The following is a 27,240-nucleotide window of genomic DNA, read 5'->3' on the forward strand; positions in this document are numbered from 1 at the left end:
TAAAACTGGCAGTTAAGTCTTATTATACAAGGATTTTTGTTGATTTTTTTTTATCTGTAAGAGAATTATTTCATATTATTAATATTTATAAGGTAAATTTAAAATTGTAACGATAATCAATAGTTTTCTATAAATAGACTTTTTAATGTACTCATCAGGATTCGCGTATATGTATAATCAATTCACAGTTTTGAAATGTAAAATTCCTGACCAGTATAATAGAAATACAAACCTTGAGGTTAATGTTAGTTATGGTAATTAAAATGAATTAATAAAAATAAAAATATTTACAGAATTAAAAGTGTACGTTTTCAGTATTGTGAAGCTAGATCTTTATTTTTATGATTTTCACATAATTAGACGGTGACTTTTACTTAAAAAAATTGAATCCCATATGGACCTAAATAAAAAGGTTTTGCCTCAATATGAAGCTTAGAGTTTTTAAATTTCTGTAGTGTCTAATAAATTGTCGGTTACTATATAGTATTAATTTCGGTCGATTATATCAGATAAAATTTTCTTAATCTTGCTGATGAATGTATTACGATAACTCGTACCCCATGATGGCGTTGCCAAATCTCTAGCTGCTAAAATTATGACTAATAAATAAAAGTGTTCTTATATTTATTACCAATCTGTTTCTCAACAATGAGGAGCATATATAAGCATGTACATAGTGTACGTTAAACACTTCATAAGGAACTCCTATCAATATCTATCATTGAATACATCTCTCTTGGGATACAACTGAATCCGAATTTTAACCAGGATGAGCTACGACGTACATTAACCGAGACTTATATAACCGAGGAAGCAGCCACTTTTCACTTAATGTAATCTTTAGTCTATTTACGAAGCCCAAAATCCAGTATACGAGCCAAAAAATTACATATAATTTAGCATAAGTTGTACTTGATTTAATAATTGTTTATAATAATAAAAACTTCTATGTTATCAGTGTTTTATTAAAAAGCTATTTTTAATTTCAAATGTTTACTTTTTTCTTCGATTGAGTTTCGTTGAAAATCATTCTTAATATATTGTGGTTTAGCATAAAAAATCACTTTGTGTTGATTATATAATGAGTAGTATGCTTGATCGCACTGATTTTGTAATTAATTTGGTTGTTGTATTTAAAACGGATAAAATCTATCAGCGTTTATAAAATAACCAGAACCACAGATCGGTGTCTAGTACATTAATTAATAATACTTTGGTATGAATCCCGCATAGATCTCGTGAAAAAATGTGTTTTTTTATTACTGAGTGATTGGAAATAGTGAAATCTTTACTGCTGTGAATCAATGTGATTTCTTCTGCATCTCTTCCTCTGTGAAAAAGTGCATATTTTACAGTTATGATGAATCGTGGATAAGGATTTTTGCAAGCAATTTACATCGCTTATTGGACACACCCCCAAAATATATTTACGCTTTAATATAAGCGGTCCAGGTGACTATTTGGGTGATCGGTAACCAAAGAGTTGAATAACAATAGTAATATGCGCAAGCTAGAATGTATTGTCTATCGCGCGTGCTTTTTCACGAAGAGTAGTTTTTGGTGGAACTTGTGGATGATGTTGGGATTAGGGCATCCAAATACCCGGACTAATTCATTACCCGGTTATGCGGGTATTTTCCGAGAAAGAACCGGGTACCCGGTTCGGTTCCGGGTATTTTTTGTAAGCCGTTAAGAGTCCAATTTTTATTATATTTGAATCTTTGATTAAATATGACGTGATATATTTAATTTAACTTTAATAATTAATATCATTTTTTTTAAATAATATTTGGCAATAATAATACAAATTGCACATGAAAAATACTAAGGAAATAAATTTTATTAAAATTATAAAGGAAATTAGATGATTGTATGTATTATATGTATTATATGTAGGTAGAGTGCTGTCCTTTTTTTGTCGTTCAAAGACGTTAGTCGCTTAAGAACGCTGATTCAGCTCTTCCATTTAATTTGCAATAATGGAAAAAATTATTTAAATGAAATTAACCATATACCCGTAAAAAAATACCCGGTTTTCGGTTTCATGAAAAACATGGTAGGTAACCGGGTACCCGGTTCCGGTTCTGCCCGGTTTGAATGCCCTAGTTGGGATGGATGTAACAAAATATTTTCATTACAAAAAATATTGCTTTACTTAAACATGTATTTTATATAAATACTGTAACGTTACATTAACAGTTAATACAAATTGACTTTTACAAGTTTAATTTGCCCATGTCGATTATTTTTTATATTTTCTCAAAAACTTTTGCTGACTCTCGTTAAAGATGTGTATAGTAATAATTCAAGTAAATGTGTTACATAAGTGTGTAAGAAATAGGTATTAATTATAACAAAAACACATGTTCTAGTTAAATTAACATTGCTAACATTTCAATAGCTAACGATTATTTAATGACTTAATAAGCATGTTGTTTTATTGCAAGTATTTTCAAACCTTGACTAACATAATTAAATAAAAAAATATGCATTGTAGGATGAAATACGAAATATAATAAATAAGAGAAACTCACAGATTTTCACATTCTTGTAAAATGTTTTTTGCTTATACACTGAAAAATAAACTGATTTATTAGGTGATCTAACGAATTTTAATAAAATCTTTATATATAATATTTATGTCGAATGACGCTTTTCTCAAAAATGGAACAAAACAGAAAGATCCAATATCGCTGTGTTGTTAAGCTTTAGCACCTCTGGGAGCATTTGGTGCATCCACCGTTATTCCCCTTGAGAGACATGGAAGGCAGCTAGCTAGTCTTCGGCTGTGTCAACACACATAAGAAGTCTAACCTGGTACGTTTCATATTATCTAGTTACAGCTAGTTCGTACCGTAAAAGGCAATTCAGGTGTTTCAAACATTATTTCACTTACCGGACAGAGAACTAGCAGGAGAGGACACTTTGTCCTGTGCCGCCGTGCACGGACTACCCGGATCATATAAATACGTTTTATGTATTCAAATGTGGGCGAAGGATAGGAGACATCTCGCCATAGTGATTTATCCTCTATGATCATGACCGATGGTGGAATGCATAATGTCGGGTTGAAATCGCGGCCGTTTGAGTTATTGTCTCGGCGATCAACGTTACATAAATTGTCGGTCGTTTTTTTAGTTATTGTTATCTTGTTATCTTTACAAGTTCACGATTTAAACATTTGCAATAAATAAAGAGAATAAAAATAATAATTAATAAATACATACATTCATAAAAAATATTCGAGTTACTTCACCAAACTCGCAAATTAACTGATTATCTTATTTTTTCAGACACATAACTTGACAAAAAAGTGTGTCTATGTGATGCTATCTTTTCTATGTCAGACCACGAAGTTTTTAATCTTGGAAAGTAACAATACAAGACTCGTGAAAATAGTAGCAATTTGTTTTTACTTGATGTGGCAGTTTCAAGACGTGACAGAGTCGCAACAACGCAATGCTTATAGTGTGTTCAAAATGACAATATCAATTTATAACCCTAGAATAAATTATGAGGATTCACCGCTTGTTTGTTTCGTTATGAACAGACAGAATGTGTCCTAAATTTTAAATAGGAATAAATGACATTCATGAAGAATAAAATAGTAGACGGTTACCTGATATCACACATGAACTAATGCAATTAAAATAAAAACTTAAATTAAAATAAAAAAGAAGCATGAACCACGTAACTCCTTTTCAAGCTTATAAAATGCATCGATTTATATTACAGTGAATAAGAATAAATATAATTTCATAGAGATCGAGAAAATGACACAGTATTGTATTATACTTTCCGACACTAAAGCCCATCTCCACAAATTCTATAGAGAGTAGTCCGAAACAGATCAGATGCATCTAAATATTTTTAATTATCTGCATACAGAAGACCACTTGAATTTCTGTCATTAACAAATAACGCGAAGAGCAGAGGACTTGAAAAATATTTTACCCCGAAGGGGTGAAATATTTTTTCGACAATAGGCTGCTACATGTTACGAACTGTTTACATTCGCTTAAATAATTCGTAAATAACCGAATAAATCTTCGGAGCAACCGAAGTTCAAAAATTTTTTTTATTAATGTCCCAAGACAAACCTTATCGAAAGCCTTCTTAAAATTCGTATATGCGATATAAATTGAAGTATAGATTTATTATTAAAAAGAAATTTATATTATCTAATAAATAAATCAGGATCATTGTATAAAAATAGTAAATATTAAGTACATCTTATTTTATTCTTACCTAGATTATATGTAACGCAAATACAATAGCATTGTTCTGGAAAACGTGATTGTCACAATAAATATACTTATCCAACGAACATTTTCCACATGTCGCGCGCTAGATAGGATAAATCTCTTTCTTGAAACAACCATATTAAATGGTTATTGTAAAACTCTTCGCATTGTTAAATTATACGAGTGGAAAACAACGATCATTTCTAAATTTAATTTTTATTATCGACATCCTCAATCAAACCCGTTTCGAATCGTTGATCTCCGGAGCTAATTGAAAAAAAACATTTTTTACAGTACAATAAGTTTATACACTATATCTAAGAAACAAATCTAATTACAGGTTTAGGTTTTGGCACTTTGGAGAGTGGAAGGAGGTCCTAGTTGACGACAGGTTACCGACGTACAGAGGCAGGCTAATTTATTTGCACTCGAGCACGACCACCGAATTCTGGGCACCTCTGATGGAAAAAGCTTATGCCAAGTGAGTCACGTATATTTAAAATTGAATATCTTATGTTGTCGATATTTAAATTCACAAGTTGATCAAATGTTATATCATTAAGCTCAAGATATATTTATTTAAGAAGTTATTTTTCTAACGATTTGGATTTAATTTTCAGATTATACGGAAATTATGAAAATTTGATGAGCGGCTCGACGACGAGGTCGCTCCAAGACCTCACCGGTGGTATAGTCCAAAGCTTTGGTCTCAGTCATCAAGATCGCTACCTCACGTTTCAAGTACTCAATAGTGCAGTGCCTAGATCTAGTTTATTAATAGCAACAATTACTCCGGTATTGCATCTTCTTTTTATGCGCTATAAACGCTGCCATATAACTTTCATGTAAACAATTATGTTGACTGTTTCTTTCGTATTTCAGGATAAAGATAAACGACAGCTTCGACTCAGAAACGGACTTTTGACGCAGCATGCTTATAGTGTCACGGGCTTGGCCAGGGTGAGAGGGCAGGGAGGAGAGACTCCTCTTGTCAGATTAAGAGGGGCACGTGGAAGAGGACACTGGGCTGGTGCTTGGTCAGCCGGTTCTTGGGAATGGCAGGGATTATCAGATCGGGACAGGGAGCTACTCAGCGTCAGGGTGACTAACGACGGAGAGTTTTGGTAATTGAATTGCCCAATTTTTATATTATTTCTCTCGTACATTAATATATTTTTTCCAAATTTAGTGGGTTCACAATTCAGGTTCAAACAGTCAACTATTGTTTGAAACAATCATTATGTGTTATATGATGATAGGTAAATAATTTTAAGATACCATTTGATTTTAATAAAATATATCGTATCTTCAAATATTACACATATTTTGATCTTTACTGACATATGGGTATTTAGAAAATCAAATGTCGAAAGAGTATATTTATAAGATAGATCGCCACGATACCAGGCCATATCTCGTGGTCATTTGGCATGGGATTTTGTGATAGTGAAAGTTCCCGTCTTTTGCTGGGTATTATAAGTACATAGATATCTAGCGGTGTGAATTGTTGTTCGTTGCACTTGCGAAATGTATCTAAATAACGCCTTTGGAGATGGAATTCGTTCGCAGGCTCAGCTCTTTTGAAACTTCTAAATGTATGAATCCGGTATTTACGATCGTTGCCAGAATGGGATAATTCCTCAGGTTACTGCACCAGATACCACCTGGGCGTTTTATGAAATTTGTGGTATGCCGTTGTGTGCTTCTCACACTTTCAAAATTGATTTTGCTGGCAATTTTTGTGCTATTGTGCAAAACATGATTTTGTCTGCCATAACTTTGAATGTGTTTAGAAAGTTTTTATTGTTATTATTTTATTGCGCTATATCCTTGCACTTCACTTAAATCTTATAAAAAAATATATATTATATATCTTTCATGTTAGAGCAAACTAAACTAAATGTTTGAATCCAACTTTTTTTACTTAAAATTTACAACTTGAATGGCGGCGGAAATGACTGGTTTTATTATTAAAGCAATATATTTTAATTTCAATTTAATATCATCACTTTTATATCCTCTACCCTCACCAAAGCTAGATTTTAATCCCGGCATAGAAAGTCCACCGTTTTTAACCCAAACACCGAAACTAAATTTTGTGTTTTATTCAATTATGTCTTAAAATAACTCGCCCATTAGTTTAAACATATCAGCAGCTTTTATGGCAGTTAGCAGTAGCTTACATATTTTTTGTAATTTCATTGTGCTTTATTTTCTTTATCAAGTATATCCTGTGATAAACGTATTTAATCAATTTATCCTGATACCCAAGAACATCTTCAACCATTATGTGATTTTTTTTCACTTTACACTCATTGCGTTTTCGGTTTTCTAAAATCGAACATAGTAAACGAATCTAATAAGCGAAATCGTGTTTTTCAGAATATTCTTAATATTTTTTTGGAAATGTTATATTGTTTTTTATAACATTAAATTCATTTATACTTCTTAAGAAAAATATGAAAAAAACATTGTTTTGATATTTGTATTGCATTATATTTTTATTTTTATTTTTTATAATATTAAATTAAGACCATCGTGGCCTAACAGGTTACCCCAATGCGCCACGATGGTCGAAAACAAATTTTAAATTTATAAAACACAAAAAAAACGTATACATACATAAATATAACAATACTTAAACATAACAAAAAAATTATAAAATATCAAAATTAAATGATACAAACTGGATCAGATCCTCGTAGCTAACATTAAATAAGTCAATATGTAATGCCAGCGTAATTAGGAGCCGGATGGTCACAGCTATAGGCGAGTCAGTAAGTGCGTATGTCCTAGCCCTAACGGCCATCAAAAGAGGTCTCGATCGTGATTCTCGAAAATGTTCCGGAACCCAAAACTGGAATTCCTCGAGAATAGCTGGATTGTCGACAGCACCTTTTAGTAATTTGAAAAAATGCTTAGCGTCATATAGCTTTCTGCGAGAAGTTAGCGAATCATATCCCAACGCTCCTAAAAGAAAGGCGCTGGGATATAAATACGGGTAATAACCAAATGTCCTTTTGTAAAGGTATCTTAAATACCTTTTTTGAATTTTTTTAACTAAAAGGGAATATTTGGTTATTCGGGGATTCCAAATTATAGATCCCGATTCAAGAATGCTACGAACTAAGGTGTCATAGAGGATGCGAATAACTGATGGATCGTCAAAGTGAAAGGCATTCCTCATAACAAAGCCGAGCATCTTGGAAGATTTATCACAGACGTCGTGTATGTGTAGAGAGAACCTCCATTTGCTCTCGAAAGTGATTCCGAGATCTTAAGTGGAAGTTTCTCTAGTCAAAATGTTACCACCGAGATGGTAGAAATAAGCTGAGGGCGAACGGGATCGAGAAAATGACACAGTATGGCACTTTCCGACACTAAAGGGCAGACGGTTAATGGAAGCCCATCTTCACAGAGAGTCTAAATCACTTTGTAGAGAGAAGGAGTCCATAACAGATCGAATGCATTTATATAATTTTAAATCATCTGCGTACAGAAGAAAACTTGAATTTTGAATTGCTGTATTTATGTCATTAATAAATAACACAAAAAGCAGAGGTCCCAGATTGGATCCTTGAGGAACCCCCGGAGGGGTAAAATATTCTTTTGACAATTGTCCACCATAGGTTACAAACTGTCTACGATTGCTTAAATAACTCGAGAATAACCGAGTTAAATTATCTGAGCAACCGAGGTTCGACAATTTTTTAATAATAACCTATGACAAACTTTGTCAAAGGCTTTCTCAAAATCTGTATACACGACGTCTACTTAAATTTTCGCATCGAGAGAAGTTGTCACCGTTTTGGTGAACGACAGAAGGTTAGTAACAGTGGAACGGGCAGGACGAAGCCCGTGCTGTTGGTCTAACAAAACTTGCCGAAAGTGATTATAGAGATATTTATGAATAATTATTTCAAATAATTTAGCAGGAGCTGACAACACTGCGACTGGTCTATAATTCTTTATATATAATTTGTCACCCTTTTTATGAATAGGGGTGACTTTTATGCATTTCCATAGATCAGGAAATGATGATGTTTTGAGAATCAGATCATAAATACATTTTAGAGGAGCAGCGAGACTGACTTCGCAACCCTTCAAAATAAAATCAGGAATTAAATCAGGTCCAGAAGAACGTCCTGTCTTTAATTTATTAAATCCGTATTTAAAATCTGAGTGCTCAGTTTCTTTGATGGTCAGTACTGAAGACCAAGAACATGAAGAAGGAAGCGACTGAGCAGAAGGCGAGAAAGATTCCTCGAAAACATATATATAGATTCCTCGAAAATATATATATTGCTAAAAACAAATATTCTTTAGATTTAGAACCCTTGGATTCAGTCATTTGATTATGATACTCATCAAAGTCAATTATATTTATTTTGCTGCTTTGTCACACTAATTTTAAATTAAATAATATCACTACGTCTTAGTACTATTTTGTGTAATTAGATAATAAATAGTAATAATACTCATTATATTATAAATATTTTAACTTATTACTGTATTTATATCTAAAAATAGACACTATACACGTTTTAAATTTAATATTATTTCAAGTGTTCTCTTGGTATTATATATTGCATTTTGATATATTTTTATATACTATCAATCACACTAGTTGCATCTCTACTGGAGTACTTCAAGGATCCAACTTGGGTCCATTGCTGTTTCTATTGTTTATTAATGACATAGAAACAGCATGTCAACGATAATTTTTTTATTGCTTTTTATCGAATATATTGAAGAGGCGCATTGTGCGTTTTGCATACACTTACGTAGTGTGTGTGTAGATACGTATGCATTGATACATGTCCCGAGCTAGCGTTGAAGTAGCTTGCATTAGATTGTGCAACTTGTATAAATTCCCACACCGTGGGAAATGCTTTGAAGCCGGTGGGTGAGGCAGCAGGCACCACACAGCCTTATACACTTTTATTTTTCTGTTATTATTTACTGTGTGGATGCAATAAACTCGCAGTTAACGATCGCGAAATATGTGGGATTTAACGGTTGATTTAACGACCGCATTGTGCGGCCGCAGAAGCTCCCGCTTCAATTTGTATCATCTGTTTGACGATCTAATTGATAAAATATGTTTCAGGATGTCATTCGAAGACTTTTCGAAGCATTTCACCCAATTGGAGCTGGTGCATGTGGGACCAGACGATTGGATGAGCGAACCGGCCCTGCACAGTAAACAGCCATGGAGGGCTGTTTTGGCTAGGAGAAGGTGGAGGGCTGGATACAACGCTGGGGGTGGACCTCATTATATAGGTATATTTTATATTAATAAAAACACTTTTATAAGCACTGACAAGTGTAATGACTATGTATAAATGTTAAAGCATATATACTTTTGTAATTTTTATATATTTCTTAAATCATTTAAGGTAAATTCTATAACAACATGCAAAGATTTTTTTATTAATTTTATTGTGTCGAAGGAACAGCCCTTCAATATAAAATTAGTCCGGTCTTGTGGAAATAGGTGATTCTCAAAATTATGTCTAAAATGGTAATTTTGTTTAAGACTAAAATAGACTACCAGCTAGATCGTGAGGTCGCTTTACTTTCATAAAAATCGAAAGAATGATTTGGCATAGACGAAATAAAAATACTCCACAAAAGCATTAGCAATATCTTTATAAGTTTTCCATCGCGATAATCAGAAATTAAAATTGCATTAAAAATATTACAAATTAAGATTGTTCCTTTGACAATAGTATAAACATTAAAAATACCCAAAAATAAATAAAAATATACATGTTCTAGAAAATAAAATAGAGATAGCGTTTATTAAAAATATCAGAACAATATTTGAAGACGAGGGAAGAAAATTATTCATTTAAAGGCCCTTCATTTTTTTAAATAAAATATCCAATAATAAGTAAAAATGTTCAAAAAGAACTGCGCTTCTCAAATATTTAAAAATATCTCAATATATTATTTAAACAAAATACTCCAAATCTCAATAATAAAATAAATTACGCTACAGGTAAAATGAATTGTTTTCTACTATATGTATACAGTTTATAACCTTCAAAAGGTATCAACTTCTACGTTTTCCTACCTTTTTTCCATACTGTATATATTGCTCAAGATTGTATTGCTTATTTTACAATATTATTTATTTGTGTATAATATATTTTTAACACTTAAACCTATCCTTATATAAACATAAGTTGAGATAAAATATCTTTTATAGACTCTCGTTTAATTTGGGAATAATGTAGTTTGCGATAATTTATTGCATAATGAAAAAATATTGAAGTGCCAATTAGTAAAAAGTAGATACTCTGATTAATACAATTAGTAGCAAGTGCCTACAAGTATTGTAGATACTTAAGGTGAGCTTTGATTAATGAGAGCAAGCAAACGTTTCTGAATCAAAGGGCAATGAAATTTTAATGACGTCAGTGACTTATTAAGTGCACTTTATTTTAAAAAATTAAATATTAAAATTAATTGAGAACTATTAATTTGCATTATAAGTATTTGTTTATGACTAGCTACTATATTTTAAAATAATACTTATGATTCATTTTCTGCAATCTAAAGTAGTTCTATTTTAATTCAATAACAATGTGAAATATTACTGATAAATTAATATTTTAATTCAAGGAAATAATTTTGTAATAAAAGGAAAAGATTAAAAATAAGTAGGATTAAATTTGCGATAGTATGGCAGACGAAAATCGTTGATCGCAGTGCTTATCGGTTAAAAGCGAGAGACGAGGATGAAACTTTTATTGTACTGCATTTGGTTCATCTAATTTAGATTTGTTGAATATTTCCTCTAGTCCAATATTTTTTAAACGTTCAAAAAGCAATAAAATCAACAATAATTTGCAAAAAATTTTAATACAAACTACAATCTGTCCCTTTGAATAATAATATTTATTTAGAAAGTGGGTGCTTTTGAAGGCAATGTTCCGCTCCTTTTATTTCTTGTATGTATAAAAAGGGCTGAAAGAATACCTGAAATACATCAGTACGTACATCTCAAACAACTTTAGTTTAGTTCAGATTTGTTGTTTGAAGTTGGTATGAAGTATTTTTTCCAGAGCCGGGCCTTTCAAGGACAATGGGCCCCAGGAATTTGTACCCTCTCCCCCCCCCCCTCTCGGCAGGCCTGGTCCTATGCAATTTTTAATTTCATATTTATCAAATTGTGGTTATATCCTAAAAATATTTTTATTTTTAAGATATAACCACATTTTATTTTTAAGGTTACCTTGAGAATATGTAATATATAAACCAATATAATAAAGTTATTCCGCGTATCACCTGTTAAAATCTGTTCAATAATCCAGTAGCTTCAAATCTCGAATTGTAAACAAACAAAAGCACACAGAAGACTAATATAGTATATATAGTATACCCATTGTGGCAAAACCCGTTCTTCAGTTGTTCAATTAGCTCACGGCAGGAGCGCGACATCCACGTTCACTTTTATTGCCTCGCAATCAGCGACTCTGCAAAAAGAGAATTCCGCCGATTTTTCTTAGAATTTTCAACAATTTTCCTTTGCCTGAGAGCCGAAGGATCGGAAAATAGACACTGTAATCGTAAACGGGTGCTTTTTTATTTTTATATTCAATCGACTAAATGTATCAATTGTCAAGGAATGCAGATGGTTCGCCGGCCCTTTTGGGAACCTGGAATTACTGACCTAGGCCAATCTGCGTCGCGTTGCCCTTTTTTACCTTTTCTCCGCGGCTCGTTCAATTCCCTTTCCTTTAAACCGGTTCGAGAGATTTATTATGTAAATACGCCCGTCACGTAACACCATAACTTTCAAAGTTCAAACTAGGTGTTATAATTATGATGACGGTGGTAGCGTGACGATATTGTATGCACAAATTGGATCATACATTGTTAATTACTTATTTAATATTATTTGTAAATATTTTTTTAGTACAAAAAATGTGATTTAATATTTTGGTACGATATATAAATGTGTATTTAACTAACTTCATATTTATTAAAATACATATATAATTTTGACACACTTTATTTGTATTTGGCGTACTTTATGAAATTTAAATTGTATAAATAAATTTAGGGTGTGCGCTACCTGCTTGATGATGATATTCGGGCCGACCACTTTTTGTTGGAGCGCAATGGATATAAGTGCAATTTCGATCGTAATTCGATACTATCGATCCCCTTAATTATTCGTGGCGCGGGACGCGGGAACGCTCACCTACTCCTAAATTTGAGATATACAATCTATTAGATCTTACCTATGAAACCCGCAAAAACCTTGGAGTCATCAGGCTTAATGGCGTAGACCATATGTGCTATTTACTTGACAGCACAAGAGAAAAAAAATGCACTATTTACTAGGCAATACAAGATTCAATGAGAAAACCATTGATATCCCTAGCATTTTTGATACAAGGGGGGAGGGGGGTTCTTGGAACCAAAATCTCTCATAAAATTCTAATTTAATTAATTTATATTTGACACCGAAAATACTATTTGAAAGCCGTTTTAATGCAGTTGTGTTTAAATCTTGTTTATATTTAGTCTGCTGCACCTCTTCGTAAGACCTAAACTTCTTTCGTACAATCGCCCATTTAATCGGAACATTAATACGTCTTTATTATAACTATAAAAAAAGCTTATGATACTTTGTAAAACTGCAAAACGGTATTTAATATGCAGTATCATAACTAATTCCCAGAAATGTAGCTATTTCAAACGATTTTCCTCTATAATACTTCAAGGTTTTCTAACCCTGAGGAGTGTGTCTTCGCAGCCAGAAAGACGCCGGTAAAAACTGATAATAATTTATTATTTAGATTAACATTTAGCGACAAAATATGATGGGCGAGATTGTTATTCTCCGAGCGGTAGTGGAGAAGCTGGCGGATGGGTGATGTCATCGAGGGTGTAGTGGAGGTTGAACTGTTGGAGTATCTCAGTGTATCTTCTGTCGGGCGGTGTCTATGAGTCTGCACGTCTGCCGTATCTCTGGCGGCGTCGTTGCGTTTTTTCCACTGCGACGGCGACGGCACGATTTTATTGCTTTTGACATGAATTCAAAACAGGGACCCCTTTGAATTTGTCCAAAAAAATGCATGTCATTTAATGAAATAAAATGCAGTGATACTTGTAAGCTACTGCTGCATGCAGCATCGTACTACCACTTTTCAAACTATGTGAAACACTGCTGCAAATTTACAATAAAATTTACAAGAAGTTTCCGGAATTCTTATTGTAGTTTTAAAATTAGTATTTGACTCGCCCCTCCTACATTTACTAAAATCAATGTATAACTCAATAAAGTAAAGTATTAATAAATACCTAATATGTTAATAACTACACTAACTAACTTAGCAAACAATTGTGAAATTTTATAAGATAAATAGATGGTAAAAAATATCATAATCAGTGTATTTTCAATACAATAATGTTAGAATTAGCAATATATACAAAAAACACAGACCTAAGTTGTTCAGCCATAGATAACATAGACAATAGTTGTTCTTAAGATTTATTTAAAACCACGCGTGATAACACTTCTTATTTCCTTACTCTAATTTCACTAAAATGATTTACATTATCTCTTTTATTATTCTTTACTGGATTAAGTTAATTATTTTCGTTTCAATAGGTAAATAAAAATACTTATTGTCCGACTCCTGACTTATGCGTGGTCAATTTAATGTGATGATATAAATAGTAGGTGGAGTAAAGCGCAAAAAAACTAGTTTCGTCCTAAACGATTTATTCTTTATCTGACCAAAGTATACATATGTGTGTATATAAGTCCAGTATCATCTACGTCGACATCTTTATTGTTGAGTAGTAGATAATATATGTACAAATTTAAAAACAATAAATCTTTATGTATGCTTGTCGACTAAAATTTTGTTTATAATTTTCAGAAACGACGGCAATGAATCCACAGTTTCACGTACAAATTCCTCGTGCCACATCAAATAAGTGCCACGTTGTGGTGTCCGTAACTCAATATTATGATACACGACCACCTGAAGAAAAATCCGGCAGGAAGAAGCCATTAGTAGCCATAGGATTTGCCGTTTACGAAGTTCCGCACTCTATGCCTAGACTAACACCACATTTTGTAGCCGACCAAGTAAGATTTTTAAATAAATAATTAATTAAGCTATCAATAATTATATTATAAAATGAACCATGTTACAGAAACCTTTAGATGTCACCAATCATTCTGTGGCGAGAGAAGTAGTAACATTTTTCACTCTTCCCCCCGGAGATTACATTGTAGTTCCGCAAACAAATATGCCAAATATAGATGGAAAATTTCTACTTAGGATATTTACTGATGAGCAAAGCAATATATGGTAATGATTCATTCAATAATAATATTATTATGTATCTTTTAGTTTTATCTTTGCTTTATATACTTGTTTTATACTAAGATTTATTTAGAGACATCTCTTGTCTGGAACTAAAATTTATTTACTCCAATGTATATTTTGCTGCTGTTATTATTGTTCACAATCACAATCATTAAAAATATATTTATTATATTTCTAATTATTATTTATATTATAGGGAAGTCAATGAAGATAATATGGTGCTAAGAAATATATCAGCTGAATTTATGGACGATAGTGCACCAATTTTGGTATGAATATAATATTTTATTAGTAAGTATTGCATATTATTATTTTTATAATAACATATTTTATTTTTCAGCCTGAAACTAAAGCCATGTTATCAAAGTTGTTTTTAAAATATCCCCCGGAAGTGGACGCTTCAATACTACAAAAGATTCTAAAGTCGAGTTGGAAATCATGTTTGTGTGAAAGACCTAGTCTAGAGCTTTGTCGCTCGTTGATTATGATGAGGGATTATAACATCAGCGGTCGAATACATTTAAGAGACATACCTGCTTTAATGCACATGCTACAGTTTTGGAAAGTATGTATTAATATTAATAAAGATGAGGTACGAATATTGTTATAAAGAATATGTGAATTTTCACTATTATGTTAAAAAAAAATATTTGCTCGCCTTTACCTTTATTGATGCAGTTTAGAGTACCGCTAAAATAATAGCTCACTTATATAATGGTAACTTGTTATTGCATTGCTTAAATTTGTACCCTAGATTATAATATCTCTGTAAATAAAATTCAGTAGTAATGAAATTTGTTGATCTTGAAAGTAAAAGATTTTCTTTTTCTAGTGTCCTATTGGTTATAAGACATTGGCATCATTCTAGCTATATTTGTATTATTCACTATTCCTAAATATAGACGTAGTGTTCTTTCTAAACCACTGACATAATATAAGATGTTTATGTTTTTCCTGGTGCTCTTTTTCCTTGCATCTTGCCTTGAACGATAAGGTGTAACAATTAATATTTTTCACGATGGCGCATAACATGATTAAAATAATTAAGCTTTCTTCTTTTTATTCTATGTATATTAATTCTCGATTTTCTTAATCTGAAACATCACTTCACTGTGTCCATCCAACTGATATGGAGCATGCATCTGTAAATTTATCTTCTGAAGGTCTATGTGTGTGACTTCTAAAAACAAGTTATGTTTTTTACCGTTTAATTTGAGACCCAATTTTATTTTAGGCTTCTGCTTATTTATTTATAAACGTTTACAGTACCTCTCTAGACTCTTCTATGAGCGCTGGTTATTGAGTAAGATGTTGTTTACTCTTATCCCTTCAGCAGTGTTTCTTCAAAAACATTATCTTCTCCTCGATGTATTTATACATCAACCGATGATACATTTTTCATTCTAACGCTTGATTTTTGTTGCCAGTATGGCAGTATAGATTGGCAATAATTAAGAGATCATTATCATATATTCCTGTATATTTAAAAATTTTAATTATTCTTTTATGTTTGACTTTATCAAACGCTTTCTCAATGCTGATGTAGCATAAGTAAATATCTACGTTTATATTACGACAACGTTGCACTAGATTCTGCATACTAAAAAGAGCTTCTCTTGTTCCCAAACCTTTCAAACACTAAACTGTGCTTCGCCAAACTAGTGATCAATTTCTTGTTATATTTTGTCATAAATTATACATATGAATATCTTTAACATGTGACTTATATAACTTATTAAGCATTCACGGTGCTCCATTATTTAGTTTTGAAGAACAAATTAGTCTGGTAGATCTTCTAGGTTCAAGTGATTTGTTAGTTAAATCTTACATGAAAACAATATTTAATAAACCCAGAATGTTATCAATTGCTTAATACACTAGTGTTTAAAATTTCTATATAGTCCAATAATATTTTTTAAAAACTATGATTGCAACAAAAAAACTGTTTGGTTTTCAAGAACTTGAATATCCTAAAATCAATATGGACTAAAAGTAATTTGGACACTAATATGAACAAGATCAAGAAATTACAAAACAAACTGCTATCAACATGTTTGGCACAACAAGGAAAAATCTTAAAGAAGTATGAATTTACACACCTCAATAAATCATACCTAGTTTCTCCTATATAATTAAAAATACTGATATTACTAATTATTCCATTAAACAAAGCTTAGCTTATATTTTTGTGTTATTTGTTTTGAAATTAAATTAATATGTGCCTCAGAAAAAAAAATTCGGGGACAACAAATTAGTGATATGACGCTAAAATTTCCTATCTAGCGCAATTTACGCTTTTAAACACAATTGTGACTTGGCATGGTTTAAATAACACAGGAATGCGACCTTTTAGAAAGGACGAAAAGGGCAAAAATTGCTAGCTGAAACCGTTCTCCGGAGCACGAAATAACATAATAGCAATACAGAACAGTGAATATTCTCTACTAGCAACTTGAATAAGTGTTTTCTCAAGTACACTCTTCAATGTGACGCGATTAAAATAGAATCAAAATATAGATAGGGAAATAGAAAAGGAATGTAACAGTCGAAACGCCGTCATATAAAAATTGCTTTTAACTCTGAGCTCTCTATCAGTGGAGCTAACGTTAAATCTACTCAGACAACCCAATATGAGTCTCAACACCTTCAGGCCTTTCCACTTCGATCCAGCCAGGCCATCATCTTGATTCGCCGAGAGTTAATTTAAGTTTTAAAACGACTTCAAGCCATGGCATAAATAATTCACTATGTATTTATATCTGAAAAATTGTAATTTTCACTTGAATAAGTGCGTATACCAAGCATTGATATTGCACAAATACAATAATAATTGAATGGTCTCTTTGATTAGATCAAGGTAATATGGTAATATACAAAAAAGGGATATTTACAATTCTGATGTATTACAACATTTGTATCTTACCTTTATAACACATATATTGTTATAAATTATACATTATTGAACTAATTTGCAGTTGGCGTATCAAAAATATGCAGGAACTCAATGCGGAGGTAAAACGTCTTCTTATAGATTAAGACCACTTTTGAGAGAAGCCGGAGCCACTGTTTCTAATAAAGTATGTTTATACTGCATTGACATATTACATATTTATTCATATCATAAAATTTAAAAATATATTAATTTTTAGGTTTTAGAATGTTTAGTTTTGAGATTTGCCAAAAGCAGAGTACTGACTGCGGAATCGTACATAATGGCAATGGTGCGACTTCATTTAGCTCACGGTAAGATACTGAATTTTAAATAAAATACTTATTATATAGAAGCTCAAGATTAAAAATATGTTTGCTATAACAAACTTTTTTAAGACAATTTCACACCATAAAAAAGTAATTTATAATTAAATTAGTGTTTTTTTAATTTAATCTTAAAAACTATCATTATTCTATTGTATAATAGCAATTTTAATATAACGTCAAAGCGTTAATAATTTTAAAGAATAATGAGTAATGTGAAGTAGCGTGTTTATATTGTCTTCAGGGTCCTAAAGTGTAACTAAAAAAAATTTAGAAAAATTGCCATTCAAATTACAATACATTAATATTGCTGGCTAAGCTATGCTTTGAGCCGGGCTTTAATGTGTTAATGTATATGTGATTGTATATATAATAAATACATAGACATTTAATGATATATACATAAATACATTTATGATTACAGAACGATATCACAGCTTAGACACGAAAATGAAAACGAATCCATTATCTTTGGAAGAGGTATTTATTTTATATATTTTTAAATCAATTATCTATCAACTCCTTATTATTAATGATATTTAGGATAACGTGTTGCAATTGCAGATGATATTGATGACAATCTATTCATGACTCCCTATCGATGACGACGAAGAACGGACATCCAAATTTGGATGCATTTGAGTACAAGACCTGGTTACTATATTTATTTGAATATTTATATATATACATAAACAATTTTTAATAACTTAAAAATGATATATTATTTATTGTTTTGTAAAATTTTAATTAGTAGCTTTTTTGCTCATTGTCTATGTAACGTGGTCGTTGACTTGTCAAACGATCATTTAAATATCAAATATATATATATGTATGTACATCTAGTCTTTTTAGATTTTTATATAATATATTAAAATTGCAAATGTTGCCAATTTGATATTCAAAACATTAAATATGCATTGGATTTCCTTTAAAAAATAAGACAATAAGATACAAGTGAAAACAAGGCTTATTCAATATGCATTGGATAAGTGAAAATGCTCTTAAATATATTTATTATCTGATAAATTGTTTCGTTTTCATGTACGTAAATCAATTTATGTGTTTTTTATATAATCTTTTAAAATAATTTGATAAGATAAAATCAAAATAATATATTTCTAATAAAATTCTAAAGAAATATTTTAACAGCCTGGAATAAATTACATTTTTAACCTTATTTTTATTTAAGGTTAAAGCTAACTTTATTTATATTAAATTAATGTAATAGAAAGTTTCCAAAATATGTTAGATTGCTTTGAAAGATGTCATATATTCACAACAATATGAATAGTGCATTAATTTATAATAACAAAACTCATAACACTGAGTCAATTTTAATAATCTAATTGTAATACGTAGATCATTTCCCTCACTCTACATAAGATATAGGTGAAAATTTAAATATTAGCAAAGAGCGAATGTGAAATCGACTAAAAAATGTACATACTGAAAATATACGTGCCTAAGCGAAAGTGAATTTAATTTAAATTAATTTCAATTAATAACAATATGGCCAAAGATAATATGTAATAGAATTATTTAAACACTATGCGTTAAGTTGTATAACTCAATAATGAAATTTGTTTTTAGTCAATATTGTTTGATGCTTTTGATAGTCATTATGAATATGCTATTGTTGAATTTTGCTTTAAAAAATAGTTTATCATATAAATGATGTATTGTACTTGACACTGAATCAATTAAAAGCAATAACAATTTTATATATTGTATATAATATAAAAAAATATTTTTACACTTTTTCAATTAATTCTGTATATAAAAAGTGTACATTTTTATTATCATATTTATTTATCCATGTAAAATATTGTATAATTATTATTTAAACAAGTATAAAAAGTGTGCAATCTTCAAATATATTATTTATTAACAATTTTAATTTATATTTTATGTTAGTTAACGCCAATTCTGTATCTAACTAATTTGTTGATTCGAGAGATATTTTTCTGTTTCGTTGGACAGTTTTTTGAAACTGAATGTGAGAAAATGTTATTTATGAGAATGTCTATATTAATATTTATTTATTCAAAATAAATGCTATGTATTTATAATATTGTCTTTTAATTAAATATCCCCATTAAATAAATTTGTTATATTTAATTAAAAGCACCAACATTAGATTTAACTGTACAAATGCACATGCATGGGATATATAACTCTGCTATTTTTATTAAAATAAAACATGATTTTAACTAACTAATTTTTAAATGATTAGCTTAAAATTTAGTAGTCAACATTTCATTGGGAAAATCGTGTAAATAATAAATACGCCATCTATACAAAAAAATTAAAATAAATAATTATTTCAGTTTGATATCTTAAGATGTCACTAGTTAATCAATTTTACACAAAACTAAATCAATTAAAATAATGATTAATATTTAAATCATTAATTTACATCAACGAAATGAAATAAATTAAATTTGTAAGAAAACAAATTTAGAATAACATAAATAACTCATTAAATATACATAAAAGTGGAACATATTCAACTGAAATGAATAACCAACATATACTTTATGTAAAATTTAATCTATTTATATGTATTACATAATCAGTAATAATCTAAATAATAATATTTACGAATTATTCGAAAATAATTATTGCTGTAAAAACTGTTTTGGTTATAATAAAAACAATATTTTTCTATGTTATTTATATTTAAAAAATAAAATTTAATTTATTTAAAAATTAAATTAAATTTATGTATATTTAAAAAAAATTAAATATAAATATTCTGAAATAAAATAAAAATTGCTAAAAAATAGTCAAGTTTAAAACCATGTTTGCAATATTGATTATTTCACTCGTGGCAACTTCGAGCGATGTACATGGGTTAGCATGTTTATTATATAAATGCTTTTTTTATAATCATCGTGCAATGCATTGAAAAAAATTATAAATGTTTTAAAATCGAACCTTTTTGCCTTCTTTTCAACAAAAAATAAAATTTTTTTGCTACTAAGATGCCATATAGCAAAATAATTCTAATAATATATGGAAAATGTTCTACTTTTAACCTTTACATATGTAAAACCATTTTGGGCATGACATACATGCCTTTAGACTTCTTAATATTAAATGATATTACATGTTTATTACAACTTATGAGTTAATATGTTGAATCAAACCAAGTAAGAAAATATATTATCATAATATAGCAATTAAAGACTTTCGAAATAGGATAAATTTATTTTTAATTTGTATTCTTGGGTAAATTTGAAGCCAAGTTTATAACTAAATTGCCATCGATTTCATCGATATAACCAGTCGGTCAAATAAATTGCCATTCTCCCAGTCTCCACTTCATCTCTTTACAACTCACATTACTATCGAATTGTTCATCCCGAGTCGAAACACGTAGAAACAATAGATGTCATTACAGAGATAATGAGACGTATCGAACGGTGGAAAATAGGTACTACATTATATGAGAGGAGTTTGTCGAATACGAAATGACATCTCGCGCCCGCGGGTCAATCGTAAACGGATCGGGTTGGAAAGCAAAGAAGAAAGAAAGATATGGCATTCATCACGAAAAGAAATGACCGAATCGGAAGTCGTGTCACGTTCGTTCGTTTTCGCGCAACGTGTACCCCCATGAAATGCGACACAGCTGTCGAAAGCCAAGAAAAAATTCATGGCCGAAAGTGTGTGCGTGGATTTAATAGTGGGCCAAAGGATATGGGACAGTGATGGATGGACGAGTGCCTCTTGAGAAGCTTTATGATGCGCTTGGAATATGGGATGGCATAAGATACGTTTGATGTTCAAGGTGAGAGGGACATTTAAATATAGGACTTGCATATCTCCTGGCACTAAGATTGAGTCAGTTACAGAATTGATTTGTCAAGACTTTGTTTTCCTCTTATTTTTTTCCAAAGGATTAAAATATTTTCTTGGGCCAATTTCCAAAGCTTCGGTCGCTTTTTGATGACAACTAAAAAATTCCGGGATAGATGAATTATGGTTGAGCAAAATGGTTATTAAGTTTTGATTATAGTGATTAATGTTGATGGTTTTCAGTAATCTGTTGCAATCATTGCATAGGTCTGATTCTTGAGTGTTTTTATATGACGATTTTGCTCGAGGGTTTGTTTGTAAATTCTAATTATCTAAGATCTTCTACCACAAATCAGAATTATATATAAATATATATAATTCTGATTTGTGGTAATCGCTTTTTTCTTAGGCTTTATTTATTAAGAATAATCAATTTTTAGTCGGATTTATATTTTAAATTTTTTATGTCCCTTTCAGAACTCATTTTTGGCACTAAAATGTCATAGCTAATTAAATACTTTGCATGAAAATTACGTAAAGAATCGGATACGAGTCACTGATTTGTAAAATCCTAGGTGTTTCTAGATACTAATCCTGTATCATTGTAACTTATATAATACTACAATGTACAAACGTCCTGGATTATAGATAAAAAAATACGCCTAGCGCCATAACTCGCGTTGAATGTCTAATGGTTTGCGCCACACGTTCCAGCTTAATGTGTTCTCCTGATATTCTGCGGACGCAATGTCTTTGGAATATATAATTTGAAAGATTGATTCATTTGAGTCCATGTTTGCATGACTGGTGTGTTATAAAGGTGAACGACGCTTTACAGCGAGGCGTACAAGCAACGAAATTTGACGTTTGGCGGCAGTCAGTCCCGAACGCTTTGACAATACACAAATATTATTTTTTTCAATTTATACCCTAGTAAATTGATGAAACAGTTACTAATTGTTGAAACAGACCCTAAAAATGCAAATTGGCTAAGCAGTATTTTTTTCATTTTATTTTAATCTATTTTTAAAAAAAGCAGATGCTTTTTTTCGGCAAGAGTTCTCTTAACAGAACTTGGTGCAATGCTTATCATACTTCATCTGGTTACCCATATCATTAAAAATAAATTTTATGTTTCAAGACAGAAATACGGAATTTTTATTTGATCTGTGGTTTGCAATCAGCATTGGTCCGCATTTTGAAAATCTTTTTTTGACATCATTTTTAATATAATATAAAGACTGACATCTGTATTATTTTTAGAAGTATCTTATACCACTTGCTACTACTTGGAAACAAATCACCTCTCTTCCTTATAATATATTTTTTCACGAAGTTGTCGTTTAATTATCCAATGTAATAAAAACATATTTATACAGCAAATTCAGTACTAATATCTGAACTAACTGGGCTTAAATTCTACATGAATCCTAGCGCTTTTAAACTCTTATCATGTCTAAAAGATAGGAATTATTTATTTTTAAAACTACTTTTGGAATCTGTCGAAGTCTGCAAGTGTCTAAAAGCTTGCTGACGAATCACAATCATCCAGCGATAGTCCAGCTAATAGATATACTTGTTCCTGATAACAGCGAAATAGGTATACGCATTTAGAAAGTGACATTTGCTTGATGGGCATTACCCAAGGTCGTATACTGCAACAGGAATCTTGTGGATCCAGTGATTTATTGTTTCCGGTGACCGTTTCGCAACAAAAAAATATTCTTTCAATGACGAAGAATATTTACAGTCCGTGTTATTTTCGAGGGCTTTTGTGGTCACATTCTCTACGTTATTGTCATGTTTCCTTGTTGATGAATGATCATTTTGGTCACAGTAAATTAACGCGAGTTTTAAGAATAAGACCCTACAATTTAAATTTACATTATAGATGTACAAGTACATATATAAAACACATAAAGAACACTTATGCGGAGAGGGGAAGACCCTCAACAACGCGCCATTTAGGGGCTATTGTCAACGGTGTGCGCTATAGTGTCATTTTTTCTCAGTATGAAGTCGCTTATCCTTTGCAAAAGAGCATCGTTGGTGGTCCTCTCTCAAGGATAGCTTATTTAAAGTACATTTTTCAATGGGAACGTCCGGCCAAGGACGAGAGTTTGACGCATGGCGGCCCGCTATGGTACTGGCCTGCTAATAAATTACGCGCCAGGTCTATAAACAAGAAAAATACGCTGTCTTCTCTACTCCTGGCATGGCTAACGCCTAGCGAAAAATGGAATTAAAACGATTTTTATTTTTCATAGAAAAATTGAAGACAAATATTAAAAATCGGTTTCAAATGGTTCCGAGAAACGTTCAAATTCTTTATTAACGAACGGTCGCCACATTATCACAGCTTATATGATTAATTAGATCATGCAAAATGGTATCAAAAATTTTCTAAGAAAATGTAGATATATTATAGCTCATTATATATATGTACATATAGCACGTTTCAATTCATGCTTTCGTAAAAGTATGATTATCTAAAGCATGATTCAATTTAAATTCATAAACTTTAAAAAAATACACACAGATTTAAGGATATCTTCAGATTTTTTTATTTATCGAATATTTGATGTATTTTGCACATAAATATTAAAAAAATTTATAACATAAGAAATATTACATTTTAAAATTATATGTTACGTTAGATCATGCAGCGAAAAAGTGTGTATATTTTATCTGGTGCCTCTCTTCTTCCCGCTGGTGATTTTTCAAGTTGCCCAGATATTCAAATTGTATCAAGCAGTAATGGTAGATACAATTTTGTATTGCAAATTTAGTACTATATATTTTATTAGTAAAACCCTTTAATAGAGAATCTCAAGAAACGCTACTTCCTACTTGAATACGTCCGCAATATATTATTTAATAATAATCGTTATTATTATACTCTTGCAGGTACGCCCTTCTTGTTTTTATATTTGATTTTAGATATATCCAACGATAAGTCAAACGAGTCAAACCGGTATATTGTGTTCCTCGCATCCAAATAAAAAAGAACACTCTAACGAACCTTACTGACGGAAATAATAAAAAGAGTAATTTGTTTCGATAATTGGTAGAACGTGACTTTTCACGCACAGTTCCTATTTATCACACACCTTTACGACACAAAAGGGATCGTTTTTCTTCTTATTATTCTCATATGCTGGTAGGATAATGTATGTTCAAGCACGTACGTAACTCGGTAGCAAAGCATTTGACTTGCAACTCGAGCTACGCTTCTGTTTAATATCGCCGCGAGGTGAAAGCGTGCAAATTAAATGATCAAATTGCAATTGCAAGATCACGATGCGACGGATGCTGGGCTAGTCGAATAAATGTTCACGGTTTTGCACAGAAGAAGTGCATCGTCTCGGAACTTGGACAAAGTTGGCGGAGTGAACGAAACTTCTTTCGAGACTTTGTTATAACAACAAACTTTGCTAAAATTGCCGACAACTTGGCGCTGTCCAATATCCTGAAACGCGTGCTTGGTTTTTAATTACGGCTGTTTCGTGTTCTGGAAGCTAAAAAGCGATCGGTCGAAGCGCCTTTAGGATAATTGCAGTTCCGGTGTCGAGATCGCAAAGTAATTGAATAACTTTGTAAATACCGCACAATAATGTTATACGAAACTAAAAGCAAACAATATTTTGAAGTTCTTGAATTTACGGTAAGCAAAGAAATACAAAAGCGAAGAACGAGTATCTACGTTGGTACATGGATTGCAGAGACAAACTGCCTCATTTTATTTTTTATCAATAGAATCACATTTCAGAAAAAATATTTTTTTTAATGGGGTTAATTCAGATTATAAATTTTAATTTTTATCTTATAATAATATATTTGTCGATGAACATAATTTACGACTACTAAATAAATAGTGGTTCAAAAGACTAAAATTGAAAAATGTAAAGCAGTAATATCTATTTTATTAATTAAAAATTATTATTGTAGCTTATAATCAATATATGTCACTATACATGACCTATCTCAATTTTATTTTAAATATCCATCTCTGGACTATGATAACTAAGATAATTCTCGAATTATTTGAGCGATCATAGACAGTTCGCAACTTTTGGCGGTCGATTGTGGAAAGAATAGTTCACCCTTTCGGGGGTTTCTTAATAAGGGTAAACTCTGTACCCTCTGCCTTTCACGTTATTTATTAATAACATAAATACGGTGGTTACAATTTTTTTTCTGTACGCAGATGATTTAAAATTGTTATTTTATTATTATTAAATACGTTTATTTCAATAATATAAATAATTTTACAGACATACTAATTATTTATAATATACATGTTACTGGTTTATAACCATTTTCATGTTTTTAGCTAAATTTAATAAAAATGAAAATATAAAACAAAATGCTTGTGGTTATAAATTAAGGGAAAAAATTAAAAAACTTTTACAATTTGAGCGAAAGAAAAATAAAAATACAGAACCCCAAAAAAAACAATAAATTTACTGAAAATTTGAGTACATATATAAAATGCCAGCACTACACTCTCTGGAAATTGTCTAAACCGAAGTTATAACTGAAGTCGGCCGAGATCTATGATTTCGCATAAGCAGCCACACGGCGCGGCGGTCGTGAATGACGTCTGTACGGCGGTTTCTGTCACGTACAGCCGGCATATTTGCGCGCGCGATCGATAAAAGTGCCAAATAATCGCAATTTTTAAATTGTCATATTATTAAAATTACGCTACTGATAATTATAAAAGTTTGTGTGGGCACTCACCCATACAATATCAATGAAAACTATTCGGTCGTAATATTCAATTTACGCAAAATCTTTGTCGGCTTTTGCAAAATGCCACAAGGCATAAAAATTATACTTCAGAATACGAACACCACACCTGTGACTATCCTAGAATTTGTCGCCATCGATTCTAAATAAGAATTCGTTATGGTGTGACATTTATATAAACCGATCTAGGAAAATACATAAGGATATTTGAAACGATTCTTTTTAACAAAATCAAGTACCACTAATTTTTTTTTAATTATTTAATTTTATATGAAAAAAAATATAATAACGATATCTGTTAGAAGAACATACTATCAAAAATATAAATAATCCCTTTTGGTGCCCTAAAATATTCAAAGATGTCAGTAAGAGTCTGTTGAAGTCCCCGATAAGCATGTGGTATTATAACTTGATCACGTGACTACGATGCAGCGCTCGACATGCGTGTTGACCATAGGACGCCTATGCGCATTCTGAAATTGAACCGAGCTACTCGTTCTATTGAACCGAGTTACCGATTATCTCTCTCACTGTCGTCATTTAACACGCGAGAGAGCGAAAGGGGAAATATCTCACCGCTCGCGCTCGAAAGAGCAGCTCTGACTTCGGTCCCTTTGACTCTGTTTGGAAGCGCTTGAAGCTGGCCAAGTCGACTGAATTACCCCCACAACTTCCGAGAGATTTTAGAGCGGGCAGAACCGAACTCGACCGAAGTAACCCACTATATTCTCCGTCCTTGGCCAATCTTGGCCAACTTCCAGAGAGTGTAGTGCAGGCATTAGAGAACTGGAATTATTGGTATTTTGTCTTTAGCCTCTAAAGCAATA

General features: G+C 31.2%; 1 protein-coding gene across 5 annotated transcripts in view; it reads left to right on the forward strand.

Annotated features, from left to right (window-relative positions):
- LOC148227207 (calpain-1 catalytic subunit-like) overlaps positions 1 to 19,904 on the forward strand; it is a 179,822-nt gene extending 159,918 nt beyond the window's left edge. For 4 of the 5 annotated variants that reach the window (XM_088201083.1, XM_088201086.1, XM_088201084.1 and 1 more), the window contains 12 exons: positions 4,585 to 4,725; positions 4,865 to 5,039; positions 5,127 to 5,368; positions 9,355 to 9,527; positions 14,150 to 14,361; positions 14,430 to 14,587; positions 14,802 to 14,874; positions 14,946 to 15,170; positions 17,581 to 17,682; positions 17,755 to 17,848; positions 18,285 to 18,340; positions 18,404 to 19,904. In XM_088201083.1, the coding sequence (XP_088057209.1) occupies positions 4,585 to 4,725; positions 4,865 to 5,039; positions 5,127 to 5,368; positions 9,355 to 9,527; positions 14,150 to 14,361; positions 14,430 to 14,587; positions 14,802 to 14,874; positions 14,946 to 15,170; positions 17,581 to 17,682; positions 17,755 to 17,848; positions 18,285 to 18,340; positions 18,404 to 18,451 (1,699 nt within the window). In that variant the 3' untranslated portion in view covers positions 18,452 to 19,904. The remainder of the gene's footprint in view (positions 1 to 4,584; positions 4,726 to 4,864; positions 5,040 to 5,126; positions 5,369 to 9,354; positions 9,528 to 14,149; positions 14,362 to 14,429; positions 14,588 to 14,801; positions 14,875 to 14,945; positions 15,171 to 17,580; positions 17,683 to 17,754; positions 17,849 to 18,284; positions 18,341 to 18,403) is intronic. The other variant, XM_088201087.1, reaches the window with a different exon arrangement.
- Positions 19,905 to 27,240: the final 7,336 nt, after the last annotated feature.

This window comes from Plectrocnemia conspersa, unplaced genomic scaffold, assembly GCF_051122295.1.
Source record: "Plectrocnemia conspersa isolate PC_06_02 unplaced genomic scaffold, ASM5112229v1 ptg000013l, whole genome shotgun sequence".
NCBI classification, from domain to species: Eukaryota; Metazoa; Arthropoda; class Insecta; order Trichoptera; family Polycentropodidae; genus Plectrocnemia; species Plectrocnemia conspersa.